Source organism: Aotus nancymaae, unplaced genomic scaffold, assembly GCF_030222135.1.
Source record: "Aotus nancymaae isolate 86718 unplaced genomic scaffold, 86718_ANA_hifiasm-v0.15.2.pri h1tg000041l, whole genome shotgun sequence".
NCBI lineage: Eukaryota > Metazoa > Chordata > Mammalia > Primates > Aotidae > Aotus > Aotus nancymaae.
In genome coordinates, this window is record NW_026988455.1 from 28636964 (window position 1) to 28654660 (window position 17697).

The 17697-nt window shown below is 44.4% G+C and overlaps 1 protein-coding gene across 2 annotated transcripts in view; it reads right to left on the reverse strand.

The window, feature by feature from the left end:
- Positions 1 to 17697, reverse strand: part of NTRK2 (neurotrophic receptor tyrosine kinase 2) — a 347366-nt gene that overhangs the window by 66885 nt on the left and 262784 nt on the right. For both annotated transcript variants that reach the window (XM_021676039.2, XM_021676037.2), the window contains 2 exons: positions 10781 to 10953; positions 3933 to 4167 (listed from right to left, as the gene is read on the reverse strand). In XM_021676039.2, the coding sequence (XP_021531714.2) occupies positions 3933 to 4167; positions 10781 to 10953 (408 nt within the window). The remainder of the gene's footprint in view (positions 1 to 3932; positions 4168 to 10780; positions 10954 to 17697) is intronic.

Consider the following 17697-nt stretch of genomic DNA (forward strand, 5'->3'; position numbering starts at 1 on the left):
GATAGGAAGAAAATAATGAAAAAATATTTTAAAAATATACTAAAGGTGCTGGGAAATGACAAACCTGAACTGTAAGGAGAACACATTACCCCAGCTATGGTGACAGAGAAGTTGAAGAGATACCATGAAGGGAATGGGTTCAAGCTTAAGCTTCTAAATGACCCAGTAGGTGGGTGACTGATGTAAAAGCAAGAGTGCTCTGGGACTTAACCACCGCAGGAGACACTGGAGGTCTTCCTGCAAAACAGAGCGACAACTTCTGCTTGTACATTTGACAGACTCAGCAGAATGGGCCCCACTGATACGTCAATAAGCAAACATCTTCCAAAAACCAATTCTATGATGGCAAATATTCACTTTCATCAAAAGAAAAGGTGAACCATCATTCTGAAATTTTAGAGAAGGCAAAAGAAAGGGTCATTTCCTTGTTTCCCTAGGCTACTAGCAAATTATCAGGTTTTGCAAGGCTGGGTCTTCTTCTTCATCCTGAATAGGAAAACCAGTTAAAAACTAACCCTGCAACTGCCACTGAGTAGTGACCATGGGGGTGGGGTAGGGGTGAAATTAACATGACATCTGGAACACATTTCTTAGTGACTCAGCCAGTTCCAAGACCACGTAACAGATAAAGGAACTGGGAATCATTATTCTTCTGATCATTTCAGAAGAAAGTACTTCATAATATTGTCACCTCATTAAAGGATTTTCTTTTTTTGATATAGAGTCTCCCTCTGTCTCCAGGCTGGAATACAGTGTCATGATCTCGGCTCACTGCAACCTCTGCCTCCCCAGTTTAAGCGAGTCTCCTGCCTCAGCCTCCCAAGTAGCTAGGGCTACAGGCATGTGCCACCATGCCTAGCTAATTTTGTATTTTTAGTAGAGACGGGGTTTCATCTTGTTGGCCAGGATGGTCTCCATCTCTTGACCTCGTCATCTGCCCACCTTGATCTCCCAAAGTGCTGGCATTACAGGAGTGAACCACTGCACCCAGCCAGGATTTTCATTTTAACAAGTAATAAAATATGGTAGAAAGCAAAGACCAGTGTTTTTACAATGTGTAAGTAAATGACCAAGATTCATTTCTTATGTTCATAATGATGGTCACTATTTTGCTATTATTTTCCTTTTCACACTTTTTTGAGATATAATTCAGGTACCATAATATTTAGCCTTTAAAGTGAATGATTCAGTGTTTTTTTAGTATGTGATTAATGTTGTACAATTGCCACCGCTATATACTTCTAGCATATTTTCATCACCCCCGAAAGAATCCCTGTACTCATTAGCAGTCAATTCCCATTCTTCCTTCCCCCATCTCCTAGTAACTACTAATCTACTTTCTGTCTCTATGGATTTGCCTATTCTGGGCAAATTATATAAATGGAATCATACAGTATGTGACCTTTTGTGTCTGACTTCTTTCACTTAGCTCACTGTTTTTAAAGCTTAATCTGTGTTGCAGTATAAATCAGTACTCCATTCTTTTGTATGGCTGAATAATATTCCATTGTATGGATTACCACATTTTGTTTATCCATTCATCAGTTGATGGACAGTGAACTTGTTTCGACTTTTTAGCTATAGTAATACTACCGTGCACATTTGTGTTCAAGTTTTTGTGTGAACATATTATTTCAATTCTCTTGAGTATATGCCCAGCAGTAGAATTACTGAGTTACATGGTAACTCTATGCTGAACATTTTGAGGAGCTACCAAACGGTTTTCTAAAGCAGCTGCACCATTTCACATTCCCACCAGGAAAGTATGAGAGTTTCCATTTCTCTACAACCTGGGTAACACTTGCTATTGTAGTCATCCCAGGGCATGTGAAATGGTATCTCATTGTAAGTTTTCTTCACATTTCCCTAAAGACTAATGAGGTTATGCATATTTTCATGTGCTTATTGACCACGCGGATGTTGTCTTTGAAGAAATATCTATTCAAATCCTTCACCTACTTTTTAATTGAGTGATTTATCTTTTTGTTGTTGAGATTTTAGGTATTTTTCTCTAAATTAGTTTTGGAGATTTCTAGAGAGGAAGATGTGAGGTTCTATCCAGTTAAGTCCTAGCTTTGGGGATGAAGTGTACGTCTATTGATTTGGGTAATAATTAGGTGGAAAAACGTATCGAGCACTCACTTTTTGTGCCAGGCACATTGAACCCTTTACTAACACTGCAGAGAGAAAGCCTTTTCCAGGGCCACATGTTCCTCCCTTGGGTGCTCATCAAGATCAGTAAAGCTTTTCCTGAGACAATCATCCATGGGTCTCTCTGCCTCCTGAGTCAGGGAGACACCCCGCCCCATCAAGGAAGGGAGAACTTTCATCAAGGAGTAGAACTAGTAGAGGAGACGCATCTTTAGTGGGTAAAACCTCCCCCATGTTTTAGATATCTGGAACAAACCAGTCATTGCTCTTAAGTTACATTTTGAACACTTGAAGTTAAGAGTGTGTGCCCATCCCCAGCAAATACACCCAAGAGAATCCTTTTCCATGTGATCTCTATTCCTATCTGCCATACAAAATGTAAACAATGCTTACCAAGGTGACCAAGAAAAAAAAAAACAAAACCACCACAAAACACTCAAACGAATAATGGAGCATGACAATAGATTCATTTTCTTACACTAATTGTAACAAGTTCACTCCACTAAAATGTAGAGGCCACAGAGGTGAACAAAGCTACAGGAAGGGGAATAGGAAATAAACTGAGAAGGTGCCTCCTTGAAAATAAATAAACATGAGAAGAGCAAAGCCGTCATCTTCACCAGTCCCACTAGTCCTCTTATGAAAGGTGGCCAGTCCTGTGCTTCATGCTCTTAAGCTGCACACACCAGCACGTTTATTCCCTTCCTTCCTCTTCCCTTCCTCTCTCCTTGAAAAACAAGCGTAACGCGTAAGAACATCAAATTGAGAGTCGGTAGAAAATCAAATTGAAGTGGTAGAACACCACCCCGAATCTTCACTCTAAACATCACAACTTCAAGGTTTCCAGAAGTTCCCTTTTCTCTCATGTCCGAGTTCCAAAATCTCAGTTAACAAAGTTAACATATCCAGGGGCCCAGTTCCAGGTCATCAGTGGATCTGAATCACTGTCTATTAACATTGCCTCTCAGTGATTTCAGCCGTGGAAACACCAGACAAGCTGTGTGAAAGTGTCTAGGAACAGGCAGGACAGAACTTCTTCCATCTCACCAAGCTAAACCACTTTCAACCAAGATGGTGCTTGGAGGGAACTTCCAAAGTCCAGTGTACCATTCTTTATGTCAACAAGTTTACGTTAGTTCAAATCTCTATCAAAGGCTCCAGGTATAATTTCACAGAATCAAAGCCAAACCTCAACATCCTTCAGCCTCAACAGGAATTCCCCCAGGCCCTCAAGTTTCTCTGGAAGGATTCTCACACTGAGGACTTCACTCTTGGAGATCTCACCCACCATGCTGGAGTGCCAGGAGCAGGGTGGGTGCTATGGGCTGATCTGTGTTCCCAAAAAATATATATGTTGACAACCTCACCTCCAGCACCTCAGAATGTGACTGTATTTTGAGATGAGACTTTAAATAGGTGATTAAGTTAAAATGAGACCATTAGGATGGGGTGCAATCCAATCTGACAGGTGTCCTTAAAAGAAGAGGAAATTTAGGCGTAAAGGGAAGGATTGGGAGTTCACACACATAGTAAAAACCATCCCGTGTGAGGACCCAGTGAGAAGGCAGCCACCTGCAAGCCAAGAGTGAGGTCTCAGGGGGAACCAGTCCCACTCACACCTTGAACTTGGACCTCGAGCCTCCAGAGCTGTGAGAAGCACAGATCTGTTGTTTAAGCCACCCAATCATGATATTTTGTTATGACAGCCTCAGTAAACAAATACAGCAGGGGTCCCGCAGGGAAAGAGGTCCCTGGGGTCTCTCATCTGCACAGCTACTCACCCTGTAGTAGTCAGTGCTGTACACGTCCCGGGACATCCCGAAGTCCCCGATTTTCACCAGCAAGTTCTCCCCGACCAGGCAGTTCCTGGTGGCCAGGTCGCGGTGCACGAAGTGCTGGGATGCCAGGTAGACCATGCCCGCGGCGATCTGCTGGGCTATGTGCAGCATCTGCGACTGCGTCAGCTCCGTGGGCGGGTTGCCCTCAGCCATCAGCACTGCATCAGGGCCGTGTGCCCTGCAGGAGGACATGGAGGGTGAAGCTGGGGGCCTCAGCATTTTCACTCCAGGGGCCCTTTGCCCCTGCCCCTCCCCATCCCTCCCACTAAGCTCCTCACCCCCACCCCGTCAGCTGCTGGTGCTAAAAGATGCTGCCTGACTTAGCATGAAGAGGAGACAAAGGTGCTTCATACGGTTTTACTTCTGAAGTCCTGAGAGGATCCGGGCTGCTTCGTTTCCCAAAAGCGTCTGGAATTCCCAGGGCCCTGTGGGCCTGAATGTCCCCCCTTCCCTCCAGTGCATAGACAGGTTGACATTTCAGAGGCTCTAGAAATGTGCTGGGTTCAGGCACTGGCCAGGGCCCCCTGACCCTGAGAAACAGCAGGTAGGTGAAGAAAGACAAAACCCAAAACAAAACATTGGGGGAGAGAAGGACTGTCCTAGAGGGAGGGACGGGGCAGCCCAGTGGGTCCCCACCCCTCCCCACCTAGCCAGGCTATGCCACGCATCCCCCACCCAAGCTGATCCCTCTAGAGTGTCCCCACCAGCACCAGAGCTGGGCAGCCTGCAGCCTTCCCCAGTCCGCCTGATCTGCGGCCCAGCGTGGTTTTCAGGCTGCCCCTGGCTCTCTCAAGCCCAGTTCAACAGAGTCCCAGGGCATTTTCAACCTGGATGCTCATTCCCAATACAAAACACCATTTCCTTCTGTCCACCCCTCCTCCAGCCTCCGTGCAACACGGGTTCTGGCCAACACATAGGAGAACTCTTTTGAACCACAGCATATTTATTCTTTTGCTAGGGAAAATTGTATTCTTTACATTATGGGGAGGGGGATTATGATTTTTTTAATCTTATTTTTCTTCTGTCTTACACTCCTGGCCTCTCCCCAGCTATGTGATGACTTATGGCATCCTAACACTGGCATGTGCTGTAGGGGTGGGAGGGTCCGCGTCTTAGGACGGATGCCGCCCTCAGCGCGGGAGGCCCTGCTGTGACATCCTGCGCTGTGAGCCAAGATGGACGTCACTGCCCCTAGTGGCCTGAGGGGGCGCTGCAGCGCAAGGAATAAAGGCGTGGTTTGCTGCCGGGCTCTGCCCTGGCGTGGCCAAAGAGCTTCTCTCTCGGAAAGGAAAGATCTCCGTCAAGACATTTTGAAACACTTGGAATAAATATAAAGGATCTTGCATAAGTGTTAAAGTGGGTGACCTCACCTGCAGGATTCCAGAGCCGTGTGAGTATTCGAAACTGAGAAAGCCCGAATTGTCTGAGAACACACGTCAGTCAGGGTTCGCCCTGCCTCTCCACCCTTCTTCCCCCAACTATTTAAGCCACAGGCATATCCCCACTTCATCCTGGCTCCAGCCTACAGTGACTCTCCTTCGCTTTGATTTCGGAAAGCATTCTGTCTCCAGATCTTTCATTCCTGTACTCTCAGGGAACGAGCACTAGACAAGGATTTGGGGGGTCTCCCAGAACCACCAGTGTCCAATCCACTATCCAGGGAAGCCCTATAATTTCTCTCATCTGCAATTTATCATTCGTCAAAAACACAGAGGGATATTATACTGGGTGATCTCTTAGGTTCCTCCTGTCTCTAGGTACCTGGAGACATTCCCCAGGGAGGAGTTTTCTCTCTTTCTACAGGCCAATCCTAACATATTTCACCTCTGCTCAAACCACAACCCCCAGCTGCCTCTTGTCGCATTGAGGAACAATACTGGGAAAATGCTTCAGGGCTTTTTCAGCTCAAAAGCAGCAATCAAGGTAGAAGTGGTACAGTGGCCAAAGCTCTGGGATATGTGAAATGAATTTGGATTCTGTCCCAACACACTAGCTATGTGATCTTGGATGAGTTACATAAACTCTCTGGGCCCATTTCCTCACTCTGTAAGCTGGAGATACTAACTGCACCTTGCTAAGGGCAGGGATGTGAAGATTGACACTGTGCTTGCATAGTGCTTCCCAGCCTTTCATAGGAAAACCAGGGAGAAAGGTTCTCTTTCAAAAAAGGAAACAGAGAGGGGATGTGAAAACACAAGTTACCCTCTGTGCATTACTGTTTGTAAGCGGTCTGTAACAGGGTTCTTCGGGATAACAGAGGGTGGCCCTTTCCACCTCACTAAAGTGAATGAATCAAGCCTAACCCTTTCCAGCACTGAGGGTCAGGGGAAATTGCCAATGTTTTCACTTATCTTCCTTAACTCTGCTGTGACCTCAGTACCAGGAGAAGGGGCTGGGTGCACATAAACTAAAGGACAACTTGAAAGAAAGACCCAGAGACTCAGTCAGAATTTAACCGTCATAGATTTCATTTAAAGAATAAAATAATTTGTTGAGTGGCCACAGACTCATATTAGCTCCAGAAAACTGATCTACTTTAAATCTCTCTCACAGACAAAGACTCCAGGGTAGGAGAAAAGTTAAATGTCAGTGAAAAAGGCCATCACTATACAAAATTCTGTTCTCTAACCCCACCCTCTGCAGACATGGGCCCTCAAATGCCTGATGCACTTGATATTAGTATGTGTGGGTTGGGGAAGACTCCTGCGTTTTTTTAACAGTCATTTCCCCTGCTTATTTCTGGGTATTTGCTGTTTGACTTTTTGAACAAGCCTCTTTAAATAAAATAAGCCTCTGGCTGCTTTCTCTGAGCAGAACATACTTCCGTAAAAAGTGGGTAGGTGGGTCTGATACACAAGTCCTTAGGAGGAGCTTAAATACAGTTACCGCTGCAATCCTCAGCTTTCACTTCCCAGGTTCTCATGAAGTCTTAGTAATAAAAATACATTTCATCTCTTCCAGGAGGACATTCTTTAAGTGGTAAAAAAGCATCATCAGCTCCCTGCCTTGGGAAGCAAGTAACAGGTTCATGGGCCTGACTTAGCTGTCTGGTCCGGTTACAGCTGGCACTGCACCAACTGTTCTGGCTCTGGGATTCCACAGCATACCACTGTCCTCCTGGTCTTTTTAACAAGCACCTCAGCAGAGAGGATGGCAGAGTGGTTAAGACCATGACTTTTGCAGCCAGAGGCTGCAGGTTTGAGTCTCAGCTCTGTCACCTGCTACTTGTGTGATTCAGTTTCCTCAACTGAACGTATGAATGATGGCAAGGATGGTTTATACCTTAAAACATTTTTAAATGCTTAGAAAGTTCAATAAATGTTAGCTGTTATTGTTTGAAAAATAATTATCTATCTTAAGTGAACTCTGGACAGGTTCTAAGAGGAAAAATCATGAAACTCTTGCAAGCTGAGACGTGTGTTTTATTCCTCATTTTCCACCCTAACTAGAATAGCGCCTGGCCATACTGGTGCTTGATATATGGCTTTTGGATGAATAAAGAGGGTAGGAAGACAAAAGAAGACATCTGTTTTTGTGGGGCAGAGCTGATGACAGCTAGGGACTTTTCATGGCAGCTAAGTGCCCAGTTCCCTTGCCAAAAGAGGACAGGCTATATTTGCAGCATGTCTGTGCACCTGAGAACTAGACTCTTGGCCTGGGAAATCTCTTGTTCCCAGAATTTAGTAGGTTCTGAAACCAAGCAGCGTAGGTTTCCAATTGCTCTATGCCCTGTGCAAGGTGCCAAGGGAGAGCCAGGTGCCTGTTCCTTCCACAAGGCAGGAAGGAGAGCTAGGGAGAAGGAGAGGTAGATCGAGTGGAAAGTGAAAGAATCAAATTGCAACACACGCACACACACACATGTACACACACACACACTCTCATGAATGTACAGACACACTCTGAGCTCACAGAAGCACTTAATTGCTTCCAGGTGAGCACATTTGGATTTATTATGCTACAGTGTTTGGCAAGCACCATCTTGAATTAGGGAAGTAGACTGGGGCACGGGAACAATGGGAAAATATTTCTCCTAGGAGCAGCCAGACCTCAAGCACATTCAGCATTTTTCTCCCTTTCATGTCAGAGCTGACAAGACAATGTTCAAAGTCATCCCCTGTCCTATCACTTACAAGAAAAATTTTGCTGATGTAGTACAATGCATTAGAATTGTCTCGGAATACTGCAAATTGGCTGTATATTCCCAGTCCTGCCTGGCAGTCCCTCACCCACACAATCATAGGAAAAGCAGAGAACAGGGATCCAGCCCAGCAAAGAAGAACTACATTGCACGTGGATCTACGAGGCTAAAGAGGGTAAAAATGATCCAGACGGCACCAACCACATGATGCCATTTCTAAAAACAGCAGTATGTTCTTGCAGTGATTGACTGATTACTTAAACTGCACAGCGTCTGAATCTTCCAGGGGATACACGAAGCTTACTAGGGCTGATTTCTGTGCAACGCCCTCTGCAGCGCCCACGGAAATGGAGGCAGACAGAAGGTCCTAGGTGTTGCCATCAGAAAAAAGGTGCCACCTCCCCAGGAGTGCAGATCTCTCAACCAAAATGAAGAGGAAATTGTGGCAGAGATGAAGCATTGCGAAAGACTGTGGGAACAACATTTCTGGATTACCTCTCCGTCCAGCAATGCACACACGAGACCTTGAGGTGGGTTAAATGCTACCTCTTTGACAGGTAAGGAAACTGCGCTCAGCAAGGGCAGGTGAACAGCCTTTAACACCTTTCCTAACTATTACTAGCTACCAAGATATCATAAGCAGCACATTTGCTAATCTTTCCAGAATGAGGACTAGCTAAATTTAAAAAAAATAACATATTAGACCCAGATAAAACTTAGAGGATTCAAGGCAGGCCTACCTGAGAACAAAGGTGACTGAGCGAACTGGGCTGGAGGCTCATTTAAGGGACACCAGAAGCTGATGCAGAATAGGAAGGAGAACCCGAATCTCCTGCCCTCACTACCCGGCCCTCTTACTCTTTAGGTTCACGATAATGTATGTGCCACTTCCATAGAAGCCAAAGCATCACTTGCCTTTCTTCCCCAAGGAGTATCTGGCTCAGCACATTTCTTCTCTCCCTTGGTAGATGCAGGAGAAGAACACTCACTATGGGCCCTACCAGGGTGATCACCAACTTCCTGTGTCTTTTCAAACTCAGCTCTCCTTGCGATTTCTCTTACCAAGGCAGCTGGTTTACCAGTTGACATCATTCCTGGCAGAATTCAAGCGTCTGCTTATTCAACACTCCCTGTTCGCTCCTACGCCAAGAGCTTTCTATACTTATTCTAGTTCAGTCCTCATGCCTACCCTGCAGGCTCAAGATTCTCATCAGAACAGCTAAGAGACTTGCCTGGGGTCACTCAGCCAATAATACCTGGACTGAGACTCAACTTCAGCTGTGTCTGGAGGCCAAAATCCCCACTGGCATCATCATGCTCACGGTCTCCTCAAAAGTCACCCCTTGTACTGTGTGAGTTAGCGTCACTATTTCAAAGCAGCTTGACCTTTCTTCCCGGATTGCAGTCACTTTTAGCCATTTCTCACCTGCTGTATCTGGTGGTTCCTCCCAGTTCCCTGTAGCTACCACCTGAGGGAGGGGAGTTCTTGAGAAGCCTCAGCTAAACTAAAACCCAATCAGGGCCAGGCACAGTGGCTCACACCTGTAATCCCAGCACTGTGGGAGGCCAAGGTGGGCAGATCACTGGAAGTCAGGAGTTCGAGACCAGCCTGGCCAACAAGGCAAAACCCTGTCTTTACAAAAATACAGAAATTACCAGGCATGGTGGCAGGTGCCTGTCATTCCAGCTACTTGGGAGGCTGAGGTAGGAGAATTGCTTGAACCTGAGAGGCAGAGGTTGCAGTGAGCCGAGATCACACAACTGCCCTCCAGCCTGGGTGGCCGACTGAGGCTCCATCTCAAATAAATAAATAAATAAATACCCAATCAGGCCAATGCTAGAAATTCAAATGACACTAACCCTAATCAATAGCCCAGTGACTCCCTTCATAGTCAACATTTTCTCTTTCTTGCCTCGCCTTTTTCTGAAGACCCTGCTTCCCACGAAACTTCTCAGTTGAAGGTGTCCATCTTTTCAGGACCTCAGGGTCTCACCATCATCTGGAAGACACCATTATCTGGAGTCTTCAATCAATGTTTTAACCTCTTTCCTTCTGAAGCTTGTCTTCTTTGGATTTTGATCTTTCACTGTAGAGCCTCTGAACTACTGACCTCCTGGTTATTCTTTTTGTCCTTAGAATAAACTCCAAGCATCTACTCCACCCTTCCAGCCTTGACTTCTCCAGCTGTTCTTCTGCTTCCCTTCCTCACTGTTCATTCCAGAGTCTGGGAACCTGAAAACTTCACTCTCACTGGACTGCACTTTTCATTGTGACACCTGGGTACCTTAGCTCTTCCTCTTTCCTTTGCCTTTAATAACACTACATGTCAAACTTCTACAGATCATCTAAGGCCCACCACAAATGCCCATGTCACATACTACTTAATGTAGCAAATGTTCAGTGAAGGCAGCCTGAATTGAATTGGATCGTTTCCATCACATTACGTAGAATTCGTTGATTAAGGAAAAAGGGCAAGACTATCACCTTCTTTTTTTTTCTCTCCTCTTATCTCTGGCACAAATTGGTGTCATTATTAAATAAGACTCTTGGAGAAAGGCCCAGGGCTTCCTTGTTCCCTCCCAGGAGCCTGCCCTACTCCTGAATCCTGAAATCCTGCTCCCTCCTGGAGCCCACCTCCCCGCCTCACTGTACCTGAGGAATTTGTTGAGGTCCCCGTGCTTCATGTACTCGAAGACCATAATGAGGGGGTCGCCCTCCACGCAGACACCATAGAACTTGACAATGTGCTCGTGCTGGAGGTTGGTCAGCAGCTCAGCCTCGCGGTGGAAATCCTTGCGTGCATTGTCACTGGCATCCTTCAGGGTCTGGGGATGGGCATCAAAAGAGAGGGATTACTTCAGTGGGCCCTCTGATGCTGCAATAGGAAGGAGATCTGTCTCATTTGTTAGGCAAAAGATTAGAAAACAGACTGGTTCCCAAGGAAATAATGTTTGTGCTAATAACTAAGGAATAACTCCTATGTGCGTGCAAAGCTTTCCAGCTTACGATGCACTTTCACAGAGGTTCTCTCATTAGGTTACAGATAGGAGGTCTTTTTAGGGTCCATATCCTTTCTAACCCTGGCCTGCACCCAATAATTTCCATGGGCTTCTCTCCCTTGTTGGTGCCTGTTGTGCTTTCTGTGATGCTATGTGCAGCTCACCTCTGCTCAGATGAGCTTTAAAAACTTTATATTATGATTCAGTAGAAAGAAGTGTACAGTGAACCTTTGTGGACCCATCTCCAGCTTCAGCAATGATCACTTTGCCTGTCTTTATGTAGCACTGCAAAGATCCTTCTCCAGCCTGTGCCCACAAACACTGCTGGCTCACAAAACATCCCTGCCCAGCAAACTGCAAGAAGAGTGTTCACGCTGCCAAGGCAAAGATGCCCAGGAGCATGCCAACCGGGTTTTGGTGCCTTTGGTTCTCTGCTCAGATCACTCTGCCACTGCGGGTGTCATAACGGGACAAAGCTGGCATTTAGTGATGCATATGATGTGCTAGGCTCTTGGCATGTGCCCAACACTGAGCCAGAGCTGTGATGGCATCAAGAAGGCAGTAACCCAGATCCTGGCCTCAGGCACTTAGAGGCAAATAGGGAGATATGACATGTATATAAATAACTGCAATTCAAGCCCAAAACCCACTGCCTGAATGAATCACCTGCATCTCCTTCCAGCTCAAGCCCTTGACACTCCTCTCAAAACCCAAGTCCACTTTACGAACTATCTGCAGCTGCCCTGATGACAACAGGCCGTGCCTCCCTCCCTTTGCACATGTGCATTCCTCAGCCTGGAATGCTGTCTTGGGTGTGGTCACTGGCATGGGAGGTTGAACTCCTCGCCTTTGCCAAGGCTGTTCACTTCCTAATCCTGGGAACCTATGAATATGTTGCCTTATGTGGCAAAAGCAGCTTTGCAGATGGAACTAAGTTAAGGATCTCTAGGTGGAGAGATTATCCTGGATTATCCAGAAGGGCCCAATGTCATTACGAGGGTCCTTATGAGAGCAAAGAGAGGCTGGGCGCGGTGGCTTATGCCTTTAGTATCAGCACTTTGGGAGGCCGAGGTGGGTGGATCACCTCAGGTCAGGAGTTCGAGACCAGCCTGGCCAACATAGTGAAACCCCGTCTCTACTACAAATAAAAAAATTAGCCAGGTGTGTTGGTGGGCACCCATAATCCTAGCTACTCAGGAGGCTGAGGTAGAAGACTCGTTTGAACCCAGGAAGTGGAGGTTGCAGTGAGCCAAGATCATGCCATTACACTCCAGCCTGGGTGACAGAATGAGACTCTGTCTCAAAAAAAAAAAAAAGAGCAAAGAGAGAGCCGTAAGGGCAGAGGCAGAGATCAGAGAGAAGATGTCACATTACTGGCTTTGAGATGAAGAAAGGGGCCATGAGCCAAGAAATGTGAGTGGCCTCTAGGAGCTGGAAATGGCAAGGAAACATGCTAGCCTAGAACCCCCAGAAGGAGCCAGCCCTGCTAACATCTGGTCTTTAGCTTAGCAAAACTGATTTCAGGTGTCTGACTACCAGAACTGAGATAAATCATTTGTGTTGTTTAAGCTGCTGAGTTTGCAGCAATCTGTTACAGCAGCCATAGAAAACCAACATACCTGGCTAATATCTAGCAGTCCTCCAAGACTCAGTTCAGCTGCCACCTCTCTGGAAAGTGTTTTCTGACCACATCTCACTGCTGTCACATCCCCTCTGCCCTGCAGGCCAGAGTGGATGACCCTGCCTTGCGCACTTCATACTTAACCTCTATCACATCACAGACCATAGTACATTCCAACTGTGTGTTTACTTGCTTATCTCTGGTACAGGCTGTGAGCTCCTTGGCCCAGGAACTACGCATTTCTGCATTTCCAGCCTTGGGCAGAGCACAGGGCGAGCATTCAACATCTATTTGTGTAATGAATGATGAAGAGCACGAGAACTAAACACAGACAGCAAGAGAGGTCAGAGAGGGAGTGGTTGCTTCTAATTGAGGAAGAGGCATACTTCTTCTGGTAGAAGTGGCATGTGAGTAGTGAATCGCATTTCCAGGGAGACTACAGTTAGTCATTAAGGTTAGATGGCAAATGGAAACATCTGTGTTCACTTAAATTTAGTATTGGAATGGACTGAAAGCACTGTCATCCGTCAGATATGTACTAACTGCAAAACTAAAAGACGATATCCAGTGTCCAGAGCATGGCCGGGTCCCTGGTGGTCATTTTCTAGATCCCGGCCTCAGTGCTGCTCTCCCTGTGGGGACACTCCTGACCTGCGCCACCTGGAGACCTTGAGTGTGCCACAGGTGGAGTTCCCGGGGAGCAGATCTGAGATGGAGATTAGCAGGTGAGGCATTTATTAGGGCACGCTCCCGGGATCAATACTATTTTCACTTTACTCTGTGGTTTTCTGAGAAGTGTCTTTATAAGCACCACCAGCTCTATTTGGAAAAGTGAGTGAATTTGGGTCAGCAAGTCCTCAGGAGCCATAAAACTTCGATGGGGCTGTTGCCATGGAAACCACACATTCCTTCATTAAATAACAAAATGGACAGTGGCCGGGAACCTGGAGTCTAGGTCTCTGCTCCCTTGAAGCTACAGAAACTGGGCCTGCCATGGCCCCTGTGCCACCCAGATTAAATTAGTTTAGTGTTTAGTTAGATCCAAATGCAACCCCTTTGCATCCCTCTTGCACAGGGAGGAGGGATGCGCTTATCTTACAGAACTTCACAGTAGAAAAATAGCAGATGAGGTGTGGAGATGAACTTGGAGGAGATGGAAAAGATAAAAGCCTGTATTTGCTGGGTCCTTCTCCAGGGCTCATGGAGCAAAACACACATACCAGTGCATTACTCACACTTACACTTGCATAATGGTTTTGTGTACATGTTTGTCTCCATCCCTACCTGTGACAGTGGAAGTGTGTCTTGTTCACCCTTTTAGCACTTGCTGTCTAATCCAGTATCAGGCAACTAAAAGAATGCCTGACACACAAAGTTTGTGCAAAGTAGAGATAAAAGAATGTGAGGAAGAATGAGAAGTGAATGATCATCTGGAAAAGTTGAACATGGGCCCAAGTGAGAAGTGGAAATGAAAGAAGAACCGGGAAAAGAAAGCAGGTGAAAGGATGAGGGGAGCTGCCCAAATGCACTCTCTCCTGGAGAGTTGGCCCTAAACTTGTGTTCCCCTTCCAGTCAAAGGACAAATCTTCACAATAGTGGTGCTCAAACGGAAGGAGTTCTAGCTTAGCATCAAAAGAGACAGGTTCAAATTCTGCCTCTGCCTTCGACCTCTCTGACTCTGGTTTTCTTCTTTGAGAGTGAGGATAACAATATCATCATCTACTCCACAGGGGCACGAGGAGAATAATGCAACGTAGTGTAAGTTGGGATGTTTTCCTGGGTAGAGAGGGACATTTGATGATTTGAATCTGAAACCACAACCAGTCCTGCGTTCACTTTGCTCACATAAAAATCCAAGAAGGTTAAAATATGCATGAGTAAGGCTCAGTGCCACCCAACACATGAGAGCAGCAGTGCTGCTGTAGCTACTTTTTTCCAGAGAGCCGTCCAACCTCCTGAAAAGTATCAAACTCTACACAGAGATCCAGCCCTTGGCCTGCAACACTTTCTCAGACATCCAGTCTCTATAGAGGATGCTCTGAGTCACTGAGATGATAGCTTATTTCTAAGGCCCATTCCTATCTTTTTCAGTGAGTTGGAAAAGGTGCTGACCCTTGAAGGTCATTATCACAAGGCACAAACAAATTCTGTGTGTGATCTTTCTGCTCAAGTTTTGGCTATGTAGTATTGATTCAAGAATGCTAGATTGTGTGTGTGTGTGTGTGTGTGTGTGTGTGTGTGTGTGTGTGTATGAGAGAGAGAGAGAGAGAGAGAAACAGGATTTTCTTTTTTGAAACACCAACCTGAAAGAGTTAAGAAGCAGCTAACATTTCCATGTCCCCAAAGCAAAATATGGAAAGGAGCCCATTCTCAATGTCAAAAACTGCTTCAGAAACATTTTTGAAATTGAGAGAAGAGATTCCACTATTCATGGGGCAAATGCATCTCACAAACCTGGCCTCATCCAACATGCCCATCCATTTTTGCATGTTGGGTCTTTTTTCTAAATTATGATTCAATTCTATTTTAAGAGATTCAGAAAATATGGCGGTAACAACTTGGGCAAAATCATCTTTCTGAATTTGGCACTCAAGGGCAGAATTTTTCTAAGGGTGGAACCATAGCCAGATAGCAATCAGAAGCTGGAAAATCCTGCTATCGACCCTATTTATAAAAATCATCTCTGTTTTAGTACCATGGCTGATTGTCATTTTACTCAATTATGCAAGGCTTGGCTGGGTCCCTGAGTCCCTTGGCAATGCACTGAGGCCATGAATGTGGGGTGGCAGCTTCCCTCACTGACAGTCCCTCTTCTTCAGGTTCATTTTGACAAGCATATTTGCCCGATCACTGAGCATTGCTATTTTCTTACTCTTACTGTCTGCTTTGTAGTTTCATTTCTTCTTACTCCCGGTAAATTTCCTGACACCCCCAAGCTGCCATCTTTTCTGAAGATACTCTTAAGGGAGAGGGTTCCTCCAAAGCTATAGTGAGATACTGTCTGGAGTACATACTGATTCAGAGTTGGAATAATGCAGTAGCATGAAATAAATTTCAACACAGACCTGAGAAACTAGTGAAGGTGAAATTGAAGAGCAAAAACAAAAGAAAATCAAAATCCATATGAAATGCTTCAGAAAAATATGAACATTAATGGGAAGCTAGTAAGACAGACAGGAGCTCTTATTTGACATCATTGGTGTGATAGAATATTGTACGACATGACAAATGATCATGTGTTTTAAAGTACAGGTGGTTTAGGAGAGACAGAGTAAAACAGAGGTTGTGTCCTTTGTAAAAATACTGATCTTATATTCTTCTTCTCATATATTTTAGAGATCACAGAAACAGTGTCTTTGTTAAAGTAAAAGACAAAATATAGAATAAATTTTTATGGTAAGACCTCATTATGCCCAGTTCCCACCATAGTGTTTAAAACACAGAGGGAAATTTAAAAAAAACTCCCAAACCTGTCAACTAAGATGCATGAGAACGTTTGGTTAATCTGTCTGAGTTCCTTTTGGTCAGGATCACTGTGGCAAGATCTATTGCAAATGGAGAATCTTTAGTCTCCTGATGGCTTCTGGATGTGTGCTGTCCAAGATAGTAGCCAAGAGTCACAGGTGGCTAGTGATGATTTGAAATTTGGCAAATCTAAATTGAGATATATTTTAGGTAAAAAATACATAACAGATTTTGGGACCTTGGTATAAATAATGCAAACTTCTCAATGTTTTATATTAATAATACATAAATTGAGATATATTTTAGGTAAAAAATACATAACAGATTTTGGGACCTTGGTATAAATAATGCAAACTATCTCAATATTTTATATTAATAATACATTGAAATGATAATATGGATATGTTGAGTTAAATAAACTATACTGATAAAATAAGTTTCATATGTTTCTTTTTACTTTTTAAATATGCGTACTAGGAAGTTCAAAATTACGAATGTGACTTGCAATTGTGGCTCACATTATTCTTCTATTGGACTTCACTGTTCTATAAAAGCCACCTCCATATGCCATTAGTGAGCCAAACTCCTTCTTTGGAATGTTGGAAAACATTTCTAAACTACAAAATTGAGATAGAATTAAGGCAGACACACTGGTAAGTTTGTTACAGGCAATGATTAACCATGCATTTAGAGCAAGCCTTGATCACAATGCTGCATGCTGCATGAACTTCTAACGATAGGGTCTTTTCTAAAAATAGGTAGAGGAAGTGTCTATCAAATTCTTACAAAATTGAGCTTTGGAGGAGTGTATTTTAATGAATTCATGGATAGAAAGAACTTGGTAAAAATAAAATCTTAGAAACTAGAGAGAGTGCAAACGTTCTCTAGTCCCTACAAATATAAAAACTAATTAAATGATTGCATGAAGAGAATAATCACAAAAACTCAGATAGTGCTGGCTATGTGCTAGAAAACAATACTCTGTGTATAACAACTCAGTTAGTTGTATGTAACTCCTTTGACAGGACTTTAATTATGGACCAAGTGACAACCTCAGATACAAGATTTATAGCCAGGGTATTCACTGCTATCTTTATTTTCTCAGCCATACTGGCTCTTCCAGCTCAGATCTAACAAGGCAACTATCCAAAGGGAAACAGGAGGTTAAGTTCTGATTCACATACTTTAAATTGTTTGCAATAATATGGTGGATAAAATTGATAGTTTATGCTTGCATACTACATCAAGTTGTATATTAGAAATGTTATGTCTTTGGATAGGAAACTAATTCATAACAACTGTTAATTAGAGAAATATTGAATCAAAAGAGTCAATAAGAAGTTGACCTCCAATGTGGATAACTGCAATATATTTACAGGCTTTAAATACACCAGCATAAAATTTTCCAATAAAATGTCGATATAAAGGAGCCAGTAGATCACGGTAGACCATGGTTTGATTGCAAGTTTGTCCACCATGTTAAA